At 43.9% G+C, this 18869-nt stretch overlaps 1 protein-coding gene and 1 long non-coding RNA gene across 2 annotated transcripts; one reads left to right on the forward strand and one right to left on the reverse strand.

The window, feature by feature from the left end:
* Positions 1–790: 790 nt before the first annotated feature.
* Positions 791–18371, reverse strand: klf13 (Kruppel-like factor 13). The gene is made up of 2 exons (XM_044036011.1): positions 17830–18371; positions 791–7235 (listed from the first exon to the last, which is right to left on the reverse strand). The coding sequence occupies exons 1-2, from the start codon at positions 18281–18283 to the stop codon at positions 6922–6924; spliced, it is 768 nt and encodes a 255-aa protein (XP_043891946.1). The 5' UTR covers positions 18284–18371; the 3' UTR covers positions 791–6921.
* On the forward strand, positions 12180–17851 carry LOC122775821. The gene is made up of 3 exons (XR_006361144.1): positions 12180–12206; positions 12275–12323; positions 17776–17851. It is a non-coding gene; the product is annotated as an uncharacterized LOC122775821 (long non-coding RNA).
* Positions 18372–18869: the final 498 nt, after the last annotated feature.

The following is an 18869-nucleotide window of genomic DNA, read 5'->3' on the forward strand; positions in this document are numbered from 1 at the left end:
CTTTGTAAGACCGACCTTTTTCACACACCAACCAAGCACAAGAGCAGTGGGCAGCATTTACTGCATCTGCAGCCATGGAATTGATATTATAAACACATTATAAAGGTGTTTTGATGTTTTGAGTGATAAAGTCATCCTGCAGCATTGCAGCAAGAAAACAAGGGCCTTTCTGCGTGGAGTTTGCATGTTCCCCCCTGTGTGTGTGGGGTTTTCTCCGGGTTCTCCAGATTAGGTGAATTGGACTCTCTAATTCCACCGGCTCTACTCGCCTCGCCTCGCCTCGACACGACACGGTTAGGTTGCATCTCCACTACCTACTCAATATAGGCGGAGTTATCGCTGCACGGCTGCGTGAAACTGCGGTGACTTTGTTTTTTACGCGACACCAGACTCCTGGTAATTGTTGGAGATTAACCCACGTTTTTAGGATTGTTAAGTAGTTTTAACTTAGCAGCAGTTTGGCACTGTTTAGCTTGATTTGTGTGTGGGACGTCTCTTCCTGTGACGACAGTCTGACCAATCATCGCATAGTACCTATACTCAGCATGCTTTTGGAACCTCACCGGAGCAGGTACTAAAAATATGCTAGTGGAAACGCTACTTAAACCGTGCCTATGTTAGCTGAGATTGGCACAGCCCCCCCTGGTAGAAGATGGATGGTTGGTTTCTAAACTCTCATTTAACTTTTAAAAGAAAGTCCTTAGTGATCTTAAACAATTTGCTTACTGGCCTTTTTCATTTCCCACATCAACGGAAAAGTATGTAAGCGAGTATGAAGGACGCAAACATGTTTGCTGCTTATTTTATGAATTTATTTCCAAATGTAAACTTCACTATTTCATGCATACAAGTTATGACAACATACATTATTCAACCATCTGTTATTTTTCATATTTGCATAGGACATGGTCACAATATATTTTCTAACATGTAAAAAAAGTAATGCCATAAAAAAGAACAGCAAAGCAGCTATAGACCAGCACATGAAAAGTTGTGTGGAATCCAAGCAACTGTACAACTGTAATACTTGAATGCAGTGATTTTGGTTTGCTGTGAGAGAAAAACAAAATGACACCTGAAGGTTAGAGTGAGGTCATAGAAGAATGTACTGGCCATAGCTGAGTCAAGAGATATTTACAGATTAGATTTTACTGGTGCTGAGAGGGAGAGCAGCACCATGGAGTCACTACAACAGGCAACTGATGGTGATGGGCAGAGGAGAAACACACGGAGGTGTCGAGAGAGCAACGGTACACTGTAGGGAGGTACACTGAAGACAAACAGCACAGGAAACAGAACCAAAAGGCCCTTTGTAATCAGAGAGAGGTCACTGACAGCACTGTGTGCTACATAATGTGAAACAGAAGAGAAAAAAACATCCTTTCAGGGGTAAAATCACTTGAGTAAAAGACTTTTGTTGGGATTCTTTTCAAGAGCCAACTCAGCACAGTGTCACTTGTGGCAGTTGAGCGAGAGCACACGGTCAGTTTAAGGGCACTGACGAATATCACTCAGTCTCTTTAGTTTCTCGTCTTTTACTCGTTTCCTTCTGCTCCTGTATTAATAAAATGTTTTTGTTTTTTTTTTCTTGTAGAAAAAAGGTCCATACCAAGCACAACATCCACCGATCAACACTTACAGCGTGTAAAGTTGAAGCCAGGCTTTCAAACCGGATTTGGCTCAACATTACCGCAACATTCATTTTCCCTTCAAAGCCTTTGGTAACAACTCGTGACTGTGGAGCCGCTGGTGAGCTGGGAGTACTCAGGAGCTCAGGGCTCAACCATCCAGTGCTTAAATGGCTGCTTTTAAACATTATTCCCACCTTCGGGCCTTTGTCATGAGGGAGGACATGCTCTGTACGTCCGTAAATCTTTAAAAAATATTGCATGTGTGGTGTTGGTTTGACTTGGCTTAGCCTGCACAAAGAGCCCGCGGAGAAGAAAGGAGAGAATAAACCTGGGAAATGTCGACAACGAGAGACGTACCTTGTGCACAACTCACAGACGTGTAAAACCTCACAGTCGAGACAAACTTCTATTCATTACCTACAAAGAAGCATCAGTTTGATGTAAGCAGCACATGTATAACAAATGCAATTGTTCAATCCTTTGGAATGGTTGGGCGTTCGTTATCATTAAAGTCGTTAAAGTCCAAAAAGAAAAAAAGAAAAATACCAGTAATAAGCTTTTTTTTTCTTTTTTTTTTTTTTTACATCACTTGAGTAGTGTACAGCAAAGAAACAGAAGGAAAATTAAATAACAACAACCAAATAAAAACAAATCAACACAGTCAGAAAGAGCTATTTAACTTAGAGCCGCTGCACATGAAATATGCAGAGTGGCTTCAATAAATTCTGTACACAACATAAGAAAAAAAATACATGTCACACTGTATAAAACTGTACACGTTTATTAAATGTCTGATAATAGCTAGATTTGTTTTTTTTGTTATCCTAAACATCTGTATCATCTTTATGAAGCTACCATTATGGTTTTGGCACACAATTGCAGCAATCATGCTTTTACATTGTGATCAGTCACAAAGATTTGAGCTGAGATGAGTCTCATCACTGATATATTCATGTCATTAATATCAACCTCTTAAATAATATAAATGTTAGTTCTTTACATACTAGGCAACAATCACTTCTCTCTACTGTATTATTCTTGTTTTTATTTTCTTTTTTTTTTACAATTTAAGGAGAAAAGATGGACTGGTACACGTGTATCATGTTGTTTTTCCACTTTTCCTTCGTCCTTTTCTCTCTCTCGACAGATGTTGAAACAGTACAATCAGTAAGTTGTTTGAAAAATGCTGAAATAGGATCAAACCCATTCAGATTCGACATCATTCCCAACAGAGTAACTATTTGAACTGAAACAGAAATGTGGAGCTCAGTAGGGAAATATGGTTTAAATAGTTTTGGAACATAAAATAAAAATATATGGTTTTTCTTTTTTTTCCCCCCCAGAATCTAAAAAGATGTGCAGGACCCTGACAACATGGGGTGAGTTTATAAAAATGCAACCCAGTGTTTTTGTTTTCCTGTTGTTGTTACTTTTGTTTGTTTGTTTACAGAAAAAGTCTTTCCTTCTTCATTCAAGTAGGGACAAATAGTTATTTGTGCTAGTCATTAAGCCAATGTAAGCTACACGATGGATGCTTAAAAAAAAGATATGAAGGTACAACACAAGTCGAATATTTTCGAGAGGTATGGTTCAAAAAAACAACAACAACATTTTATCTGAAGCAAAAACAGAAATACCTAAAATCATCATGACTACATTGCTAACTCACAATGTTGTGGTCTCTATCCTTGTGGAAACCCTTGAAAAATAATCTAAAAGGAAAATAAAAAATGAACTCAAATGTACATAGAGGTCAGGAAGTTCCCTTTTCTTATCATGATCGCCACACACTCCTTTAAGTTTCTGACACTGTGGATGGCAGGTTTACGAGAAGAACCAGCATCCTGACATCAAAAGAGCGTTAAAGTGTTTTCTGGTTAAAGGGGTGAAAATGTTGTTACTGTATTTAAGCAAAACCGGTGCCTTTTAACAGCACGGGATAAAGAACAGTCCACCTTAATGCTGTGATAAAAACGAAAAATAAAATGCTGAAATGACCTGAAGACAATGGTAAATCAAGAGAGAAATATTTAACACAAGAACAAACTATATATATTTCCCCAAAGAGGTTAATTATTTGATAACAAAAGCAAGTACAGTAAAAAAAAAAAATATGGACAAATACAAAATTGTGTTCAATGGCCTATTGTGTTGAGTTATTCAAGTAGATTTGGTACAGTGAGGATGAAAGTTATGAGACACTCCTGAATGTCGTCGGTGCAGTCTGAATGGATGGATAGACTCGGACGTCTACACTGTCACACTCAGTCTACGGTCAGACGGTACGGGCTTCCTGTTGCCTACTGTCATGTAAGTCCACGACGCTGACGGTCAGAGTTTTTAAAGGGGCGTTTCGTCTCACTGAAAACAGCGTCCAGAGTGCCCAGTGCTTACTAAGGCATACTGTATGTAGCAGGGCTGTTGGATGCGACGCAGACAGAATAGGCAGGAGATGGGCCCATACAGAGGCGTTCCTGTGTTTCCAGTGTGGTCCGACACTGACCAGCAGTGAGCACTAAGCACGCAGGAACACCACGGGAGACTGGCGGACATTTTGTGTGCAGCAACTCATGTTACAACAGAATCTATAAACGGTCCCATTTCTGCTCCACGGATGTCGACCCTGAGGTAAATGTGCAGATAATGGATTTAAAAAGTTAGTCATGAAACCTGCTGAGGGTGAGCCATTCGGTTTTTGTTTTGCAAGATAGTTACACTACAAGTCAGAAATGTACTTTATATATAGCTATATATGTATATAAAAACAAAATATGGATAGTTACCACAAAAAGCTGCTCAACAGCAATTATCCAAGTTTTTTTTTGTTTGTTTTCTTTTAATGGTGAAAGTAAAAGAGCTGCTGATCTGTGGCATTCAAACTGTCAACTTTACTTAACATCTCTAAAAAGGGGTTTTATTTTTGTAACAACGTGGTGTTTTGAGGAAAATCAATCTACATAAGGGGTGTTTTTCTTTCTCTGGGATGTGGCAGAGCTGATTCTCCACAAGCGTTAAAAGCGAGACGGCCGCCTTGAAGACCAAGGGACAAGCCCTGCCATTCATAAATGTACACCTGCCACACCGCCTCAGAAATCACTCCGGGCTTTCAGGGCAGAGTTGTTAGCATGCATATAGTGGATTTGCTGGGTGAGAGTTGGACGACGTGTCGGTGAAACGACGCTCGCGTGATGAGGGGTCTGACGGGATGGCACTACGCATGCAGGGAGCCGTTTCCAGCCATAAAGTTGAGGCGGTAGGAGAACGTGTAGGCATAACACAGACTGGCGGGGCTGCAGCAGTTTTGATAGCGGTGCCTGTTTCCATGGAAGGTTTGCTGTGCCTGACTTATTGAGGCATGTCTGTGTAGAAAACACAAGTCAGCTTTCTCACGGGGACGCGTGAGCTTCATAGGCAGGACAGCGTGAGGCTGACGAGCGCTGCACTTTTTGCTGATATGTTCATTTTGGTACAGATGTTTTTACAACAGTTTAAAAGCCCCCTTGTTGCGAGAGAGAAGTTTGAAAGCAGCTGTTGGGGAACTCGGGTTCATTGGTATGAATTTTTAACATGGTGATATCTGACTCTTAGGAAGGACTTAGAGGGTTTACTACCTGTGCTTAGGATGGAGGTGGAAATCTAGGTAGTACTGTTTTTCATAAACACAGCAATTCTCACAGTTCCTACAGTTGGAGGGAGGGAGAAGGAGGGGGAGGAGGATATGGGGAGGTCTGCAACTGGGTGTCTCCTCCCCTATGCTTTTCAGCTCACGATAAACCTCTCCTCATTTATCAGGACTTGCCCTCTCTTGTCTGTCTATTGCAGATATCTGCTTTGTTCGGTCTGTGCTCCACCACTTTGCAGCCCAGCCTGACTCTGCCTGACCCTGGCCTACATTTGACCTCTGAGGTGAGGCAACCCTATGCCCGGCCTCCGCAGACTTGGAGCACCTCTCCTCTCTGATAGGGGACAGGTAGAGCCAGGTGGCTGAGGGACGACCCCCTGAAAATGCCCGCGTTAGCTCTCCTCCTTGCAGGCTGTGAATGGCTTCTTGTGGGATGCAGCTGTTTCCTCCAGAGAGGCCACAAAAGTCAAAGCCAGGAGGAGGGGTGTGAGCTGGCTATCTGGTTCTACCTGTGATACTGCCAACCACAAGCCCCAGGCCTCGATGAAGGGCGGCTTACAAGACTGAGTAGAAAGCTTTCTTTCACTCTTGTCTTTGGTTCTTTTTCCTGTGTGCTTAAGGGAGGGACAAATATTGTTTCAGTCCCTCTGTGTCCATTTTGTGTAAAATACTGGCTGATGACAAAGCACTTTTATACAGGAAAAGGTGAATTGACAGCTGCTTTGAAACTTAACTAAAGCTTTTATTGATATACTGAAGTATATCAATAATAATAATAAAAAAAAGAAACGGTTCTTGATTCTACTACAGTGCAGATTTGCACAGTATATACTGCACAACGCTGTTGAAATAAAACTTATATTAAACCCAGTGCAATGGCACCTGACCATGAACACTGACGAGGAGTAACAGATGTGGTTTCTTTAACTAAGGTGGGGGTTTGATGACACAGCATTTACATTTCATATGAATCCCCAAGAACACGAGGGAGACCAGAACATAAACGTTGTGTTCATTTCCTTGAATGTGAAAACAAAACAAAAAAATAGAGTGCAAATTGTGTTGAGTGTAAGGCTGCTGTAGATGTACTGTGTGTTTCTCTTTACTGTGTTCATTCTTTCAAGCTAACAAGGCCATCCCTGAGCAGGGCGTAAAATCCAACCACTGTTGAATTTCAGAGTAAAGTGATGAGTATATTGTGCAGTCAATGTGAGTACTGTGAAGTACTGTGGTACTACAGAATAGCAACTGTCTTCGATCCTGAGGTGTATGTGTGTGTACCCCTTCTTCTCACCTGTTCAAAAAACAAAGGAAAAAAAAACAAACAACAACAAAAACATGATAAGACCTGTCAGGACGTCGGTTTTCTTTTTTCTCCCGCACCTTGTTGAGCTGACTGCGGATGTACATTGGACAACTAGCCATCATTTGACGCTAAAAATACAGACATATGGTACAGACTGTAAATATTGCCATCTGGGAAAGGCATTACCTTCTTTTAGAATCACACGAGTAATTGCACTACAATAAGCAGTTATGTACAGTATGGTACACCACAGCAAGCGCAGGAATAGCAAAGGGGGTTTGCTGACAACTGTGCAACACAAGTGTTAGGATGAAAACGCAGGCCTCACAGGTCAGAGGCCGAAAGTGCGACTGGTTTTCAGTTTAAGGCGAGTTGGCTGGGCTGAGGGTGGGGCTGAGGGTGGGGCTGGAGGCATCTGAGCGGCTGTAGTCGCTGAGGGAGCTGGGACGTGTGGTGCCACTGCTGCCGCCATGAGGCCGTTTCAGCATGCCAGGTTGGAAATCGGAGTGGCGCCTGGCGTGCTTCATCAGGTGGTCGCTGCGCATGAAGCGTTTGTCGCAAAGCGGACAGCCGAACTTCTTCTCCCCCGTGTGGGTGCGGTAATGACGGGCCAGCTCGTCCGAGCGAGCAAATTTCTTACTGCAGTCTGGCCAGGTACATGGGAAAGGCCGTTCTCCTGAAAAACAGGAAGGAAAAAGGAAGATTAGTACACAGCATGGCTTTAGATTCAGCAATTTTCTAATGTCTTTGATCAGAGGTTTATCAAACAACTTGCTTATCATTGCTGCTGCGCATTCTGTGTCCTTGTGGGTTTTCAAAAATAGACAAATCCGTTTTTAGATTTGTTCATTTTTGTTGTGTTTGTGTTTTGTATTCAAGAAATATGTTAAACTTGTTGTTGTTTAGACATCATACACACCACAAAAATATCTCTGGACATTTCTCAGGCCCCACAAGCACAGTCCACTTGACATGATGGCCACTGTAATACACTTCAAATAACATGGCAATTTAAAACTAATACAACTTTAAAACTATATTAAGACGTCTGAGAGACAGTCAAACCAGACAGACAATCAAAGTGTTCTTGGGAGAATAGAGAGTGGCAATATAAATGACATTCTTCAGACTTAAATGCTGTTTACAACTCTTTATTACTTTATCAGTACAACAACAAAAAGCACATCCTTATTTTTTTAGTTCTCCACTCTGAACACAGAACGTCCGCCACAGTTAGTGACTCATTAGATGGTGTGTACAGCTTAACAAGTCACGAACGCTGCACAGAGAACAGACATTTTTCAGAGGGGACGAGTCCTGCTGAACGAGATTGTGCTGTTTTCTGTACATAGCCAAATCTGCGTCATGAAGAAAACAATAATCCCCAGGTAACTGCTGGGACTCGCAGGTCAGTGAGGTGAAGGATATCAAAAAACAAACTACGACATATTCTCAAAAAAAGTGCAGTGAACAGTGATTCATAGGACTTTGTGTAAATCACCTAAAATTGGCACGGTGCTAAAGGAGCAGACACGGTTTAATTATCCAAGCTCCAGATGCTAATCACCCTCACAATGGTTGCCTAGCCCATTTCCCAACATGCAACTATCTGTGACTCTGCACATGGGAAATTACACCCTTCCCCCACCATCAGGCAATAAAAGTGGGCTTTGACACAAATATACTTAAAGCCAGATGGCACTATATATCTTGTGGTTTCCTCCATTCTGATCTGGAAACAGCATGCATGGAAACCCAAATGTCGTGTTCTGTGTTCACTGGCACATTATGTCTTCCACGTCACTGAGTTACTACTTCAGCCACAGATAGATAGATAGATAGATAGATAGATAGATAGATAGAAGTGTTGTGTTACTGTTTGCGTGACAAATAAGCACATAAGAACTGGCCCTTTGTTCTATGGTTTCCCTGAGGGCCACAGTGGAAACCGTGCTGCTCAGCATCAAACCCTCATATGCTACCTGATGCCATAAGTCTCAAGACAAGAGCTCAGTTCACTCCTGATCTCCGTTTCCTCCCCAAATACTGCAATGCTAACAAAGCGTGCAGACAGACAGAACAGGTCTAGACAGCCCAGTCTGTGTTTTTGCCTCTGACGCCTCACCTCAGCCCCAGACACACTCAGCCCTGCCCACCTCAGTTCCTGAGGTCTCACGCTGGGCTCAGTGAATGTAAACATGCTAAGTGACATAACAACATTTGCATTGCACGCTGCCTTGTCTCCTTTCGATTTGGAAAAGTCTACACCGCGTCTACACCGCGTTACAACAAAGAGAAACACATCCACGTGTCCTACACTGAAGCCTAGCCTTCATGTTAATCTGTCCCTATACATCCTGACGTACACTATGAAGCATAGCTCCAACAGTGGGACTCTGACAGACTCCCAAAAGACTGCAAAATTAGCTATTGGCAAAAAAAAAAGATGAGCTTAAATCCGCAGGCTGCTAAAGGCTCATCCAGTGTAACGGATCCAACAACATTAATATTTAAGTGGACACCAGAGAGCGAGGCTGAAATATCCAACCTAACTGCTCTGATACAGTAATGCAGTCATAGTGGAAGCATCAGGTATCCAACAGCAACACGGACACACGCGTCAAATTATTTAGACCCTTGTGATTTCTTCGAAAAAAGAAAAAAACTCACCATCTTCCAGGTGTTCTAATGTTTACCTTGGGACACTCATTTGCATGAAGACGGAAACATCTAATACAACAATGAAATGTTGTACATGTTTCAAAATATGGGGAGTGGGAGATTTTGGGAACAAAGACTTTTGTGTTAGTTATGATAACTATGGGCCATTATCCTGATGTTGGTGTAGGAGATTGTTTCCCTTACCCTGCTGTTCTTCATGTCTAGTCTGAGTGTCATCACCATGGCCGCCATGACTGCGGGCCCCATGGAGAGTAGGCAGCCATCTTTGGCACAGTGCCACTTCCAGGGTGTGGTTTGTCTTTGCTCAGAATGTGTCAGTTGCAGAGGTCAGGGAGGAGGGGGTGCGAGGCATAATGAGGGAAGCTTTTCCCTAACGAAAAAAACATGACCCACTTACCCATAAAGGGAGTTACATCATGCATACAAACTGTACCTCTGCTAAGCACTGGTGTCCCCCCCCCCCTCCAAGGCGATGTGATTATGTCACAAGTACTCTTGTTATATAACTGTTCTCTGAAAGGCCACTGGGTCAGTAAATAAACAGCTCATCCATGCTACTCTCCCAATATCCTCCTCTCATTCATATCTATGATATTTGGCTCCTCGGTTTCTGTGGAGATGGTTACGTGAAATGGAACCTGGTGTAAGGGATGCTGTCTGTTGAGTTGAGATCAAATTTCTTTTTGACATGAGCTGCAGCACAGGAACTCAACTCGGTCACCTGCTCCGTCAACAGCCACCAGCATTTCAAACGAGAGCAGATAACATTCCTGATGTGTCCTCGGGCATGGGCCAGACGCACACGGTGGACGGCTAAAACCTGCATGTGAGCCAGTCATAGGAGACCTAAGCTAAATAGCCCTTCAGCGTGAGAATGGGGGAAAATATTTCTCCTGTGGATATGTATCAGAGATCACCTCGAAGTTAACTTTGTTCTGGCTGCGCAGTGTGAATTAGAGCAGGAAATATCTTTTACAGAACGCTGAACAAAAAAAGGTGTACACGAAGACCTGTGCAAACACTTCAACAAAGGGAAAGTAAGACTGGAGTCAGACTGTGGATCACAGCTCATTAGACGTGGGGCTACCTCACTTCAGTGTCGGCTTAGTGGCACAGCCAGCTTGGCAACATGAAATGAGAGGGACACCACTGATTCCAGTGGCAGGCCTAAGCAGAATCCTGTAATTTGGTTGCATGTTTACAACACGCTATGACCTGTAACCAACCAGGAGCCAGTTACTCTGCCAGGAGACAACCACTCATGTGATTTTGAGTAATACTAAAATGACTGCCGAGGCCCTCATCAGCATAAACCACAGGAGCAGACACAGTAACCCAACCGTGCCCAGCCTTTCCCTCCATACACACCATCACGTGCCAAGAAGGTATAAACATAAACATGTGTGTGTGTGTGTGTGTGTGTGTGCAGAACAATACACGTAAATTAAGGCTTTTGCAGCTCCTTCTTCAGAGTACACATATGCATGTACATACATATTTGCACTTCACAAGTCCCAAATTTGGGAAAACGGGATCAGAACTGTTTACATGGCTGGTCGTCTATGAAAAATTCACTAAGTGAAGAGGATTCAAATGAACAAGAAACTCCATCACTGAGAACATGTTGTCCCAGAAGCTCCGTCAGCGTTTGTTGCAAACACACTTTATAAAAAAAGAAGCTGCGGTGTGGGTCAGGTGCATGCGTGATGAGGACCCGCTCAAACTCGTCAGGAGAAAGCTCAGAAAGCAGTGAGTATTTGATCATGCCATCATCTTTTGTCTTTATGCTGGCTGTTTGAATAGCCTGGCTCCCCTTGTGGGCCTATAGTTGTCGGGTTGTGAACAATAGCGGCAGCCTCGGTCCCAGCAGGAGAGGCACTCCTGTAATGCATTTCAATCAGACAGGCTGTGCATATTAACCGTAACTCACTCCCCTCAGTCTGCGCTGCACAGGACTTATTGACATGCACCCGGAGCCATGCAGCGGGAGCGACTGTCTGATTCCTGCACACGCAGCTGCACATTACTTCATCCTGTTAACTCTTTGAGAGGAAGGTCGAGATAACTTGCCTACATTGACCAGCTCATCACATTTGCTTCAATTAGTTAGAGTGGGCACTCTCTTTCAGCCTTGAGTGAATGCTAAAATAACCTGCAGCCCTGATATGCTGCTGGCAGTCTCCTTATTTTTCAAAGCTTGGTTAACTAAGGACATGCAAACAGCTGCAGCTACTGTATTACCGGGTGTTTGCAGTTGGTCCTTATAAGCAGGTGGAAGCAGAGCTGCCCCATCACCCACTCTCAGAGTACAATGCCAGCTCAGTCAACCGAGTCTGACATTATATCTCGTATGAGACAGACCCTGACTTCCTAGTGCTAAACAAAGAGCCATAGCCCAGCCTGAGCCTGAGCCTGGGAGTCCTCATCACACACAACATATGAAGAGATACAGCCCAGCGTCCCTGTGTTACACCTGATACGCTGATGGTGAAGTTGAGAAAGACATATTTTCACGTCTCGCAGGGAAAATTATTATACCCCCTCTCTCCGCCAAGACTGAACAAAATACTTTTGTGCTGAGGACCTCACCCTAGTGTTGTGGTGTGCCACAGACTGATTTATCACGCAGAGAAAGGGGACACACCTTGCGTGCCGTGGGGAACATTAACTGCCCTGCAAGAGACAAAGCACTCCCTCTGACATAAGCTCTACAACTAGCCATTCCTCTCTTGTTTAAGCTGCGCGCTGAACAGAAGGCTGTGGACACACTCAGAGTGTGAGGCTACATCCATACTACAAAGCTAGAAATGCATATCACATGAGCATTCAAGTACAGGAGGCATTCATGTGTCAGTGTAAACAGGAAGCTGTCTGTCTGTCTGTCTGTCTCTCTCTCTCTTTCTCCTCTGCAGTTGTTTGCTTAGTATCAGAGTGTGCTGTAAATGAGAAACAACAACGGTGAAAAGTAAGTACAAGTATTTCCATTGAGAGTCAGACTGAAACCAAAACTCAAAGAAAGCTTTTCATTCACAGCTGATTGTCCAACCGTGGCTGTGAAGAACCAGTCAGGAAGTGAAAGCAGGTAAGCACGTCATTGTTTTCAAAGGTGTCCATTTCTGCCCGCCCAGGCTAACATGCTGCCCCAGAGATTTAAAACAAAAACAGTGTTTTCCCACATCTCAGTTTTCAGGGCTCTAACTCCGGGGTAATGTGGACAACGTGTCCACAGCTGAATTTCAAATGAAAACTGAGTCATGTGGATTAGCTTAACCCTCAACATGGTGCACTGTAAGTGCCAAGCTCACGTAAGTGTTCACTGCTGCAGAGGTCACAGCCCTTCAAACGTTAATCAGATCAGCTGCAGATGCATGCAGCTGAATAAATGACCTACATCAGTGGAGGGTATTGACAGTGAATATCCTGGTATCTCACCCCACCCCCAACCAGCAGCACTCATCTGTACTCTGTACCCTACAGACGGAACACTTTATTCTTCTACCTTTTACTGCAGACCCCCCACCCCCACCCCCCTTGCATGTGATATGCGGTTTGCAGTTTTTATACAATAGAGGTACAAAAAAATGTACGGAGTTCCTCATGTCAGTGTCCCTTTCTTCCTGCTGCTGGTAATCAACACCACATCACATGCTGTGGCCGGGCCTCGGCTTCAGCATCTATTTTTCTTTGCATCCTGGAGAAGGGTGGGAGGGGCTGGTGAGGGAACAGACAGAGTGGCTTTTATAGTAGTACTCCAGAGCCAACTGAAGAATACATGAGCCCCGTGGGCCACTGAAAGCAGCGGAGCAAGAGAACTGCCTGACTGGGGCCTTTCAGTATTATGGGTGTCCACCATGCATGCTTAATTGCAGCAAAATCAGGTTTACATTCCAACATTAGTGAGGAAGTGTCCTACGTTCATCTTCACATGTCCACATGGAGAAAAGCAACTGGACAGCGAATGCACCACAACAAGCCTTTGTGATGCCTTTCGTGGAGAACCAACACTGTGCAACAGGATTAGTGCAGTCAGGATGGTAGTTCCACATTGGTTTTATTTACATCCCAAGGATTAAGAAGATCTAACTAATACTTCTGTGGTGGTAAATGTGGAATGTGGACTAACCAGCAGACAACAGCTAGAGAACAAAAAAACACTTAAGTTTATTCAGCTGTAAATTTATAACGGCAAGTCAGCCATGCGGGAGCTGCATGTCGGCACAGTGGTGCTTTGAACTACAATGCCACCAGCTACCATGATGTTCAGTTAGGACGTTTACACAGTCTAACCGACTAAAACACACAACTAGACAACCTGCTGAGTCCGAGTACACATGGGGAAGAGAACATTTATTTATTGGCTTGAACTTCACAATCTATAACTATAAATACATTGTCCAGGTATGTTAGTCGGACTAAGACCAGCTCCTCGAGTTTAGTCGCGAATTAAGAAAAACAAATTATTGTCTTAGTCCAGCTAAACTCTGACTTTTAACCTGCATGTAAGCGCACAGAGTGACAAAGCTAACATGCTAGTTCTGTAGGGAACTACGGTGGCCATCAAACACCAGAAAGGACATAAACACAGAACTCTCTATACTTCCTGCCATTTCCTCCTTCTTCTTTGTTGGTTTATGCATTGGATTTATGTGGGCGGGGCCATTTTTACTTGTTTGCACAAGCTTCCGCTTCAAAATGCAAAATGCATGTCCATATGAGCTGCTTTAGTATATCAGTGCAAGATGGCCACCTCTGTGATACATACAATACACATACAAAGCTTGTTCTATGCATTTATATAAGGTAGTATATTCAATAAACCCTCCTAGATGTTGCACTCAGGACCTTAATAACTACACAGTGTCACACTGCTGGTGGCATCTGAATTGATAGCTGACAAACAACATCATTAGTATTTCCGATTGTCTTACAAATTACAGAACCGTATGGTAATGCATGATAGTTGTGATAAGACAAGATATTTCAGTCTGGAGTAAAATGGTGGCCCTATTGCACTGCTGGCATGGGTTAAAGAAAACATAGCGTCACCAATGGCAACTGTCATTTTAGAGCGGGTCTAGTCAGTCCTGCCATGTGGCAGGTAGAGAGACCACCCTCTCATGACCCAGTACATTCTTGCACATTGCTGTGCCACGGTCAGACTCTATTATGAGCAGGAAAACCCCATCTCCACCCTGCTACCTCATCACTGCCACCAGCCACACAAGAACACTGTGCACTCTGTGTTGCAGTGCAGCCAAATATAAAACCACTGGCAGAGATGCAGGATATATAATTGGAGACCTCTGCTTCTTTTTTTCCATGTGGAATTTGGGATAATTCCGCTTTTTTTTTTTTTCAAGTGTCATTAACCGCAGATATTTGAGTGAAAATAGAAAGCATGCATGAATAACTGGAACTATACTGTGCTGCCAGGTGGTGCCACTTAGTTTTTAGGACCGACAGTAAAGGGCTTAACTGCACGCTCTCCAGCATTAGAGGTACCCCCAGCGTAACACAAAAGGATGTCCAGACAAAACATCAACCCGGCTGTAAAATATGTCATTAGGCTCTTTGTCTTTGAGAAATTTCGACCCTGTTTCTCCCGGTGATTCAAATAGTTTTGGAATAGGTCTTATACACTGACAAGACGGCCTTTTGTGTGGCCCAGCTGTGGGGGGCACAGAAGGTCCCGGCTATTTCTGAAGAAGCCGTGACTTATAATGAGCTTGTCAGGGGCTATCTCTCCTATAGAGATGCATGTCATGACTGAAGCAGGGTAACGAGGCGTCACAGAAACTCTGTGTGCTGCATGACTGTAAGACACCTATTTGGTATATTGGGTCTTCATCTTTTATCCTCTTCAGAAATAATTTCGTAAAAGAAACCCATGTGTGCTGAGACACTGACAGAAAAAGGGTCCTTATTTGCACCACTGAACAAGAAACCTGAGTTTGTATACACCAGAGTTACACAACTGCAATTTCCATACTGCAAGATAAGTAGATGAGTGCTGGAGGAAAACTCCACCTCCCACATCAGGACAAAGCCTGTCTGGTAACTATAGACCCCTTTAACTGCTGTGGAGTCCTTTACATCAAACACAATGCAGTATAATGTGTGATGTAAAGTCAGCATGTTCTCCCATGTCTGCTTGATCGTGGTGGCGTGAGGACCCTAAACCAAGAACTTTTATTTCCTTAAGTGATTCCTTAAGTTTTCTATTTACTTAAAATAACCCACACTCTGCTGTAGACCAAAATATGCCTTCCTCTGTTTTATAAACAACATTGTACATACACCATTTCCTGAGAAATCCTTTTCCTGCTGAGTTTTTCTTCTTTTTTTAGCACTGAGTTCCGTAAACACTGACATTACACTCTCATTATGGAACTTCTCAGATCCATATAACAAGAATAACCTTGAATACAACTTTATAGGTGAGGTCATTTGTTATTTGTAGACTGCAATATACGATGTAGAGATTAAGAATGTATGTGCTTAGATTTTAGCCTCTGCTAAGCTCAATTTGAGTTTGAAATGGGATTGTTTTTTTCAGTGTGGTGTAGACATTGCATGAGAAATACAATGTGGCTCAGTTTTCACATCCTCTTACAGATCAAACATAAGGATTGCAAAAGAGGTGACTACACCTTGTTCCTATGTTTTTTTTTGTTAGTGTTGATGTCTCAGTGTTTCCCCTCAGCTAAATAGTGGTGCCTGGCAGAGATTCACTAGGCTACGATCCATTCTCTCTTAACTCTGCTAGTAGGGGCTGAAGGGAAGTGCACCGCCAGAGTCTGGCTCTGTGAAAGCACTGCAAGGTTGGCTGAGACTGCCGGATGAACTCAGATGACCCATATTTTGGGACCAACCAATCAAATAAGCAGACATAGTCATTACGATGAGAATTTATGAGGCGCAAACCAATCGTGAGGCCAGACACTGGGGCATATGCATGGAGAAAGGCAGGCAAAAGGAAATACTTAATAGGCAAAGAGAGCAACGGAGCAATAAAACTGCACTTAAAAGACATGGCTTGGGCTGAGGGGAAGCACGCTGAGCTGGATGCTGGCAGCTAAACAAAGATGAAATTAGAAGGAGGCATCCATATTATCAGACACCAATCACACAAAAAAACCTCTTAATACTGCAAAGAGGCGAGGACAGCACAGGTGTTTATATTGGCAAAAATAATTTGACTCCACATGTTTCATCCTCATCCTTAAAGACAAATGCTGTCACCAGCAAAGTGCAGCTGAGGTAAATACACCACACCACTAGTGATGAGAAAGAGCACCACATCACAGCTCTGTGATCATGCGTGCATGCTGTTCAAGGCTATATACTTTAGGCTACATTTCACTGGCATATGGCATCCGTAAGGGTAATAAATCGGCGGGCTATAAGAAAAAGCCTAATAAGTAAAGTGGCAAGAATTTATGTCCGTTAAGATGCACAGATGTTTCAAATATGAGACTACAGAAGGTGAAATGTGCAGAAGTGGAGCTCGATTGTCACAAAAGGTGTCATTGTCAGGTGTCCTCTTCTTCTCACTCAAATACATGTCAAGATCATACAAGGCGTTCACTGTGTGATCCAGAGAAGTGGGTTTGCTACTGGTCTGTGTGTGTGTGTGTGGTTGGAGATTCTGGGGGGGAGGGGGCTGCAGTCTACAGAGCAGAACAGTGAAGGAAGGAAAGAGGAGCGGCTCCTGAGTCGAGGCTCAGCTAGCTGAGTCTGTTGCTGGCCAGATCAGCTGGCAGTCTGTCTGGTGGGGGTGTGGCACATCATAACAAAGGGCTCTGGGCAGGCAGTGACTCCACGGCTCTTATCAACCCCCTTAATTTGAGTGGATCTAGATGTTTTTTCGCGCACCTCCGTGTCCTGTCCTGCGGAATGAAGAGCGCAGGCACGGAGGCGCGGTCCTTCAGGAAGGTCATGTGTAACGCACCGCGGACACGGAGCGCATTTGATAACCTCTCGCTCTCTGCAGTGTGACGGTCTGCTGGATGGATCTTGAAAACTTTTTGCATGCCTATTATCACTGTTTATTCTGGGATGCCACGTTGTTCTTGCCATATGTCTCCATAAAAACAACTTAAGTTGTGTACAATGAAATTGTGAACTTGTTTTTCCAGCATTTGCGTGACACTTTACGCACTGTCCTGTGGATGGTGCTGCTGATGGTGCTGGTGGGCGCGCAAGACTAAAGCCGCGACACCGTGACAAAGCTTCGGGGATACTTGAGTGGGAGTGGCACTATAACCGCCCCCCTTCCCCCCCAGCCCCGATTAGAACAGCATTTAGCAAAAGTTCACACAAGTTAATGACACAATGTCGTTATTAATCTATGAACCACATGTTGGCGCACTGCACACTCACTCCTTTCAGGGTGGATCCGTGGATATTTTACGCATACGCGTCAGCAGTCAGTCAGTCTGTCAGTCAGTCTCAGTCTACTGTAAATGCAAAAAGAATCCACACTGTGTTCAAATCAGTGTTCTCAGTTTTAATCACCTCTCCTGTTCTTATAGGGGAAGCGCAATGTTTACAAAGCAACAACCAGATTCGCACCCGGTGACACTGACCTGTGTGTGTCCTTAGATGAGCTTTGAGGTGGGATGATTTGCCATAAACTTTTTCACAACCTGAATAGTGGCATTTGTGCTTTTTCTGAGGTGATTCTTGCTCTGTTCGACCTCTCGATCTTTTGCCTCTTTGTTTGAGCGCAGGATCGGAGATGGTGGTAGGTGTGGCAGAGTTTCCATCATCATCGTCATCATCATCCATGAGGTTCGGCATGTTCTCATCCTTTATTTTTGCCTGCTCGGCAACAATGTTGGGAGTCTGCTGGTTAAAATCCGCCAGAATCCGCGCCACCACAAACAGTGAGGAGTTATCTTTCACCAGAGGCTCCTTCATCTCCTCTCCGTTCCTGGAGGAGGACGGGGTTTCTGGTTTAATCTCTCTATTCCCTTTAGGAGCGTGGACAACTGCGCGGCTGGACATTGAAACAAGGCACTCTGCTGCAAAGTGATCCATTTTGTCTTTCAAACAGCAGCCTCTGCGTTCAGACGGATTTCAAAATAACAGTAATAAATAACATAAAAATAAATGAGAGCGCGTGTGTGTGGGGGAAAAAAGTACTTGCTCCGCGTTCCCTTTGTGTGGTGGTGGTGGTGGTAAAGAGGAGGAGGTCGTTCTCATCAGAGAGAAGTGACTTTAAGATGTTACCCGGCTTTCCAATATCATCAACATCCTGTGAGAGAAACGCCTCTGAGCAAAAAAAAAAATGCAGACAAACCCCTTTAAAGAGAGAGAGAAAAACAAAAACAACAAAAGCCAAAGGTCTTTGATTAGTGCAACGACGCTGTTAACAGGAACTCTACACGCTTGCATGTGTTAACTCCCATCGCGGCTTCAAACACTCCAGCATAGTGAGGGTGCGCGTCTCCTGAGCGCCTGTTCCTGCTGGTTGTATCCTCTGCTGGGGGCGTGTCGAGCGGCAGCAGCATCGTCAGAGTGGCGGCTCATTCATTGGGCGCCGCGTGTCCTCAAATGCACCGCACAGTCTGCGAGTTGCCTGAAAGTTTCCCCACAGGTTGCTCACGAGACGGTTGTATGTATG

This window comes from Solea senegalensis, linkage group LG10 (genome assembly GCF_019176455.1).
Source record: "Solea senegalensis isolate Sse05_10M linkage group LG10, IFAPA_SoseM_1, whole genome shotgun sequence".
In the NCBI taxonomy this organism is placed as follows: Eukaryota; Metazoa; Chordata; class Actinopteri; order Pleuronectiformes; family Soleidae; genus Solea; species Solea senegalensis.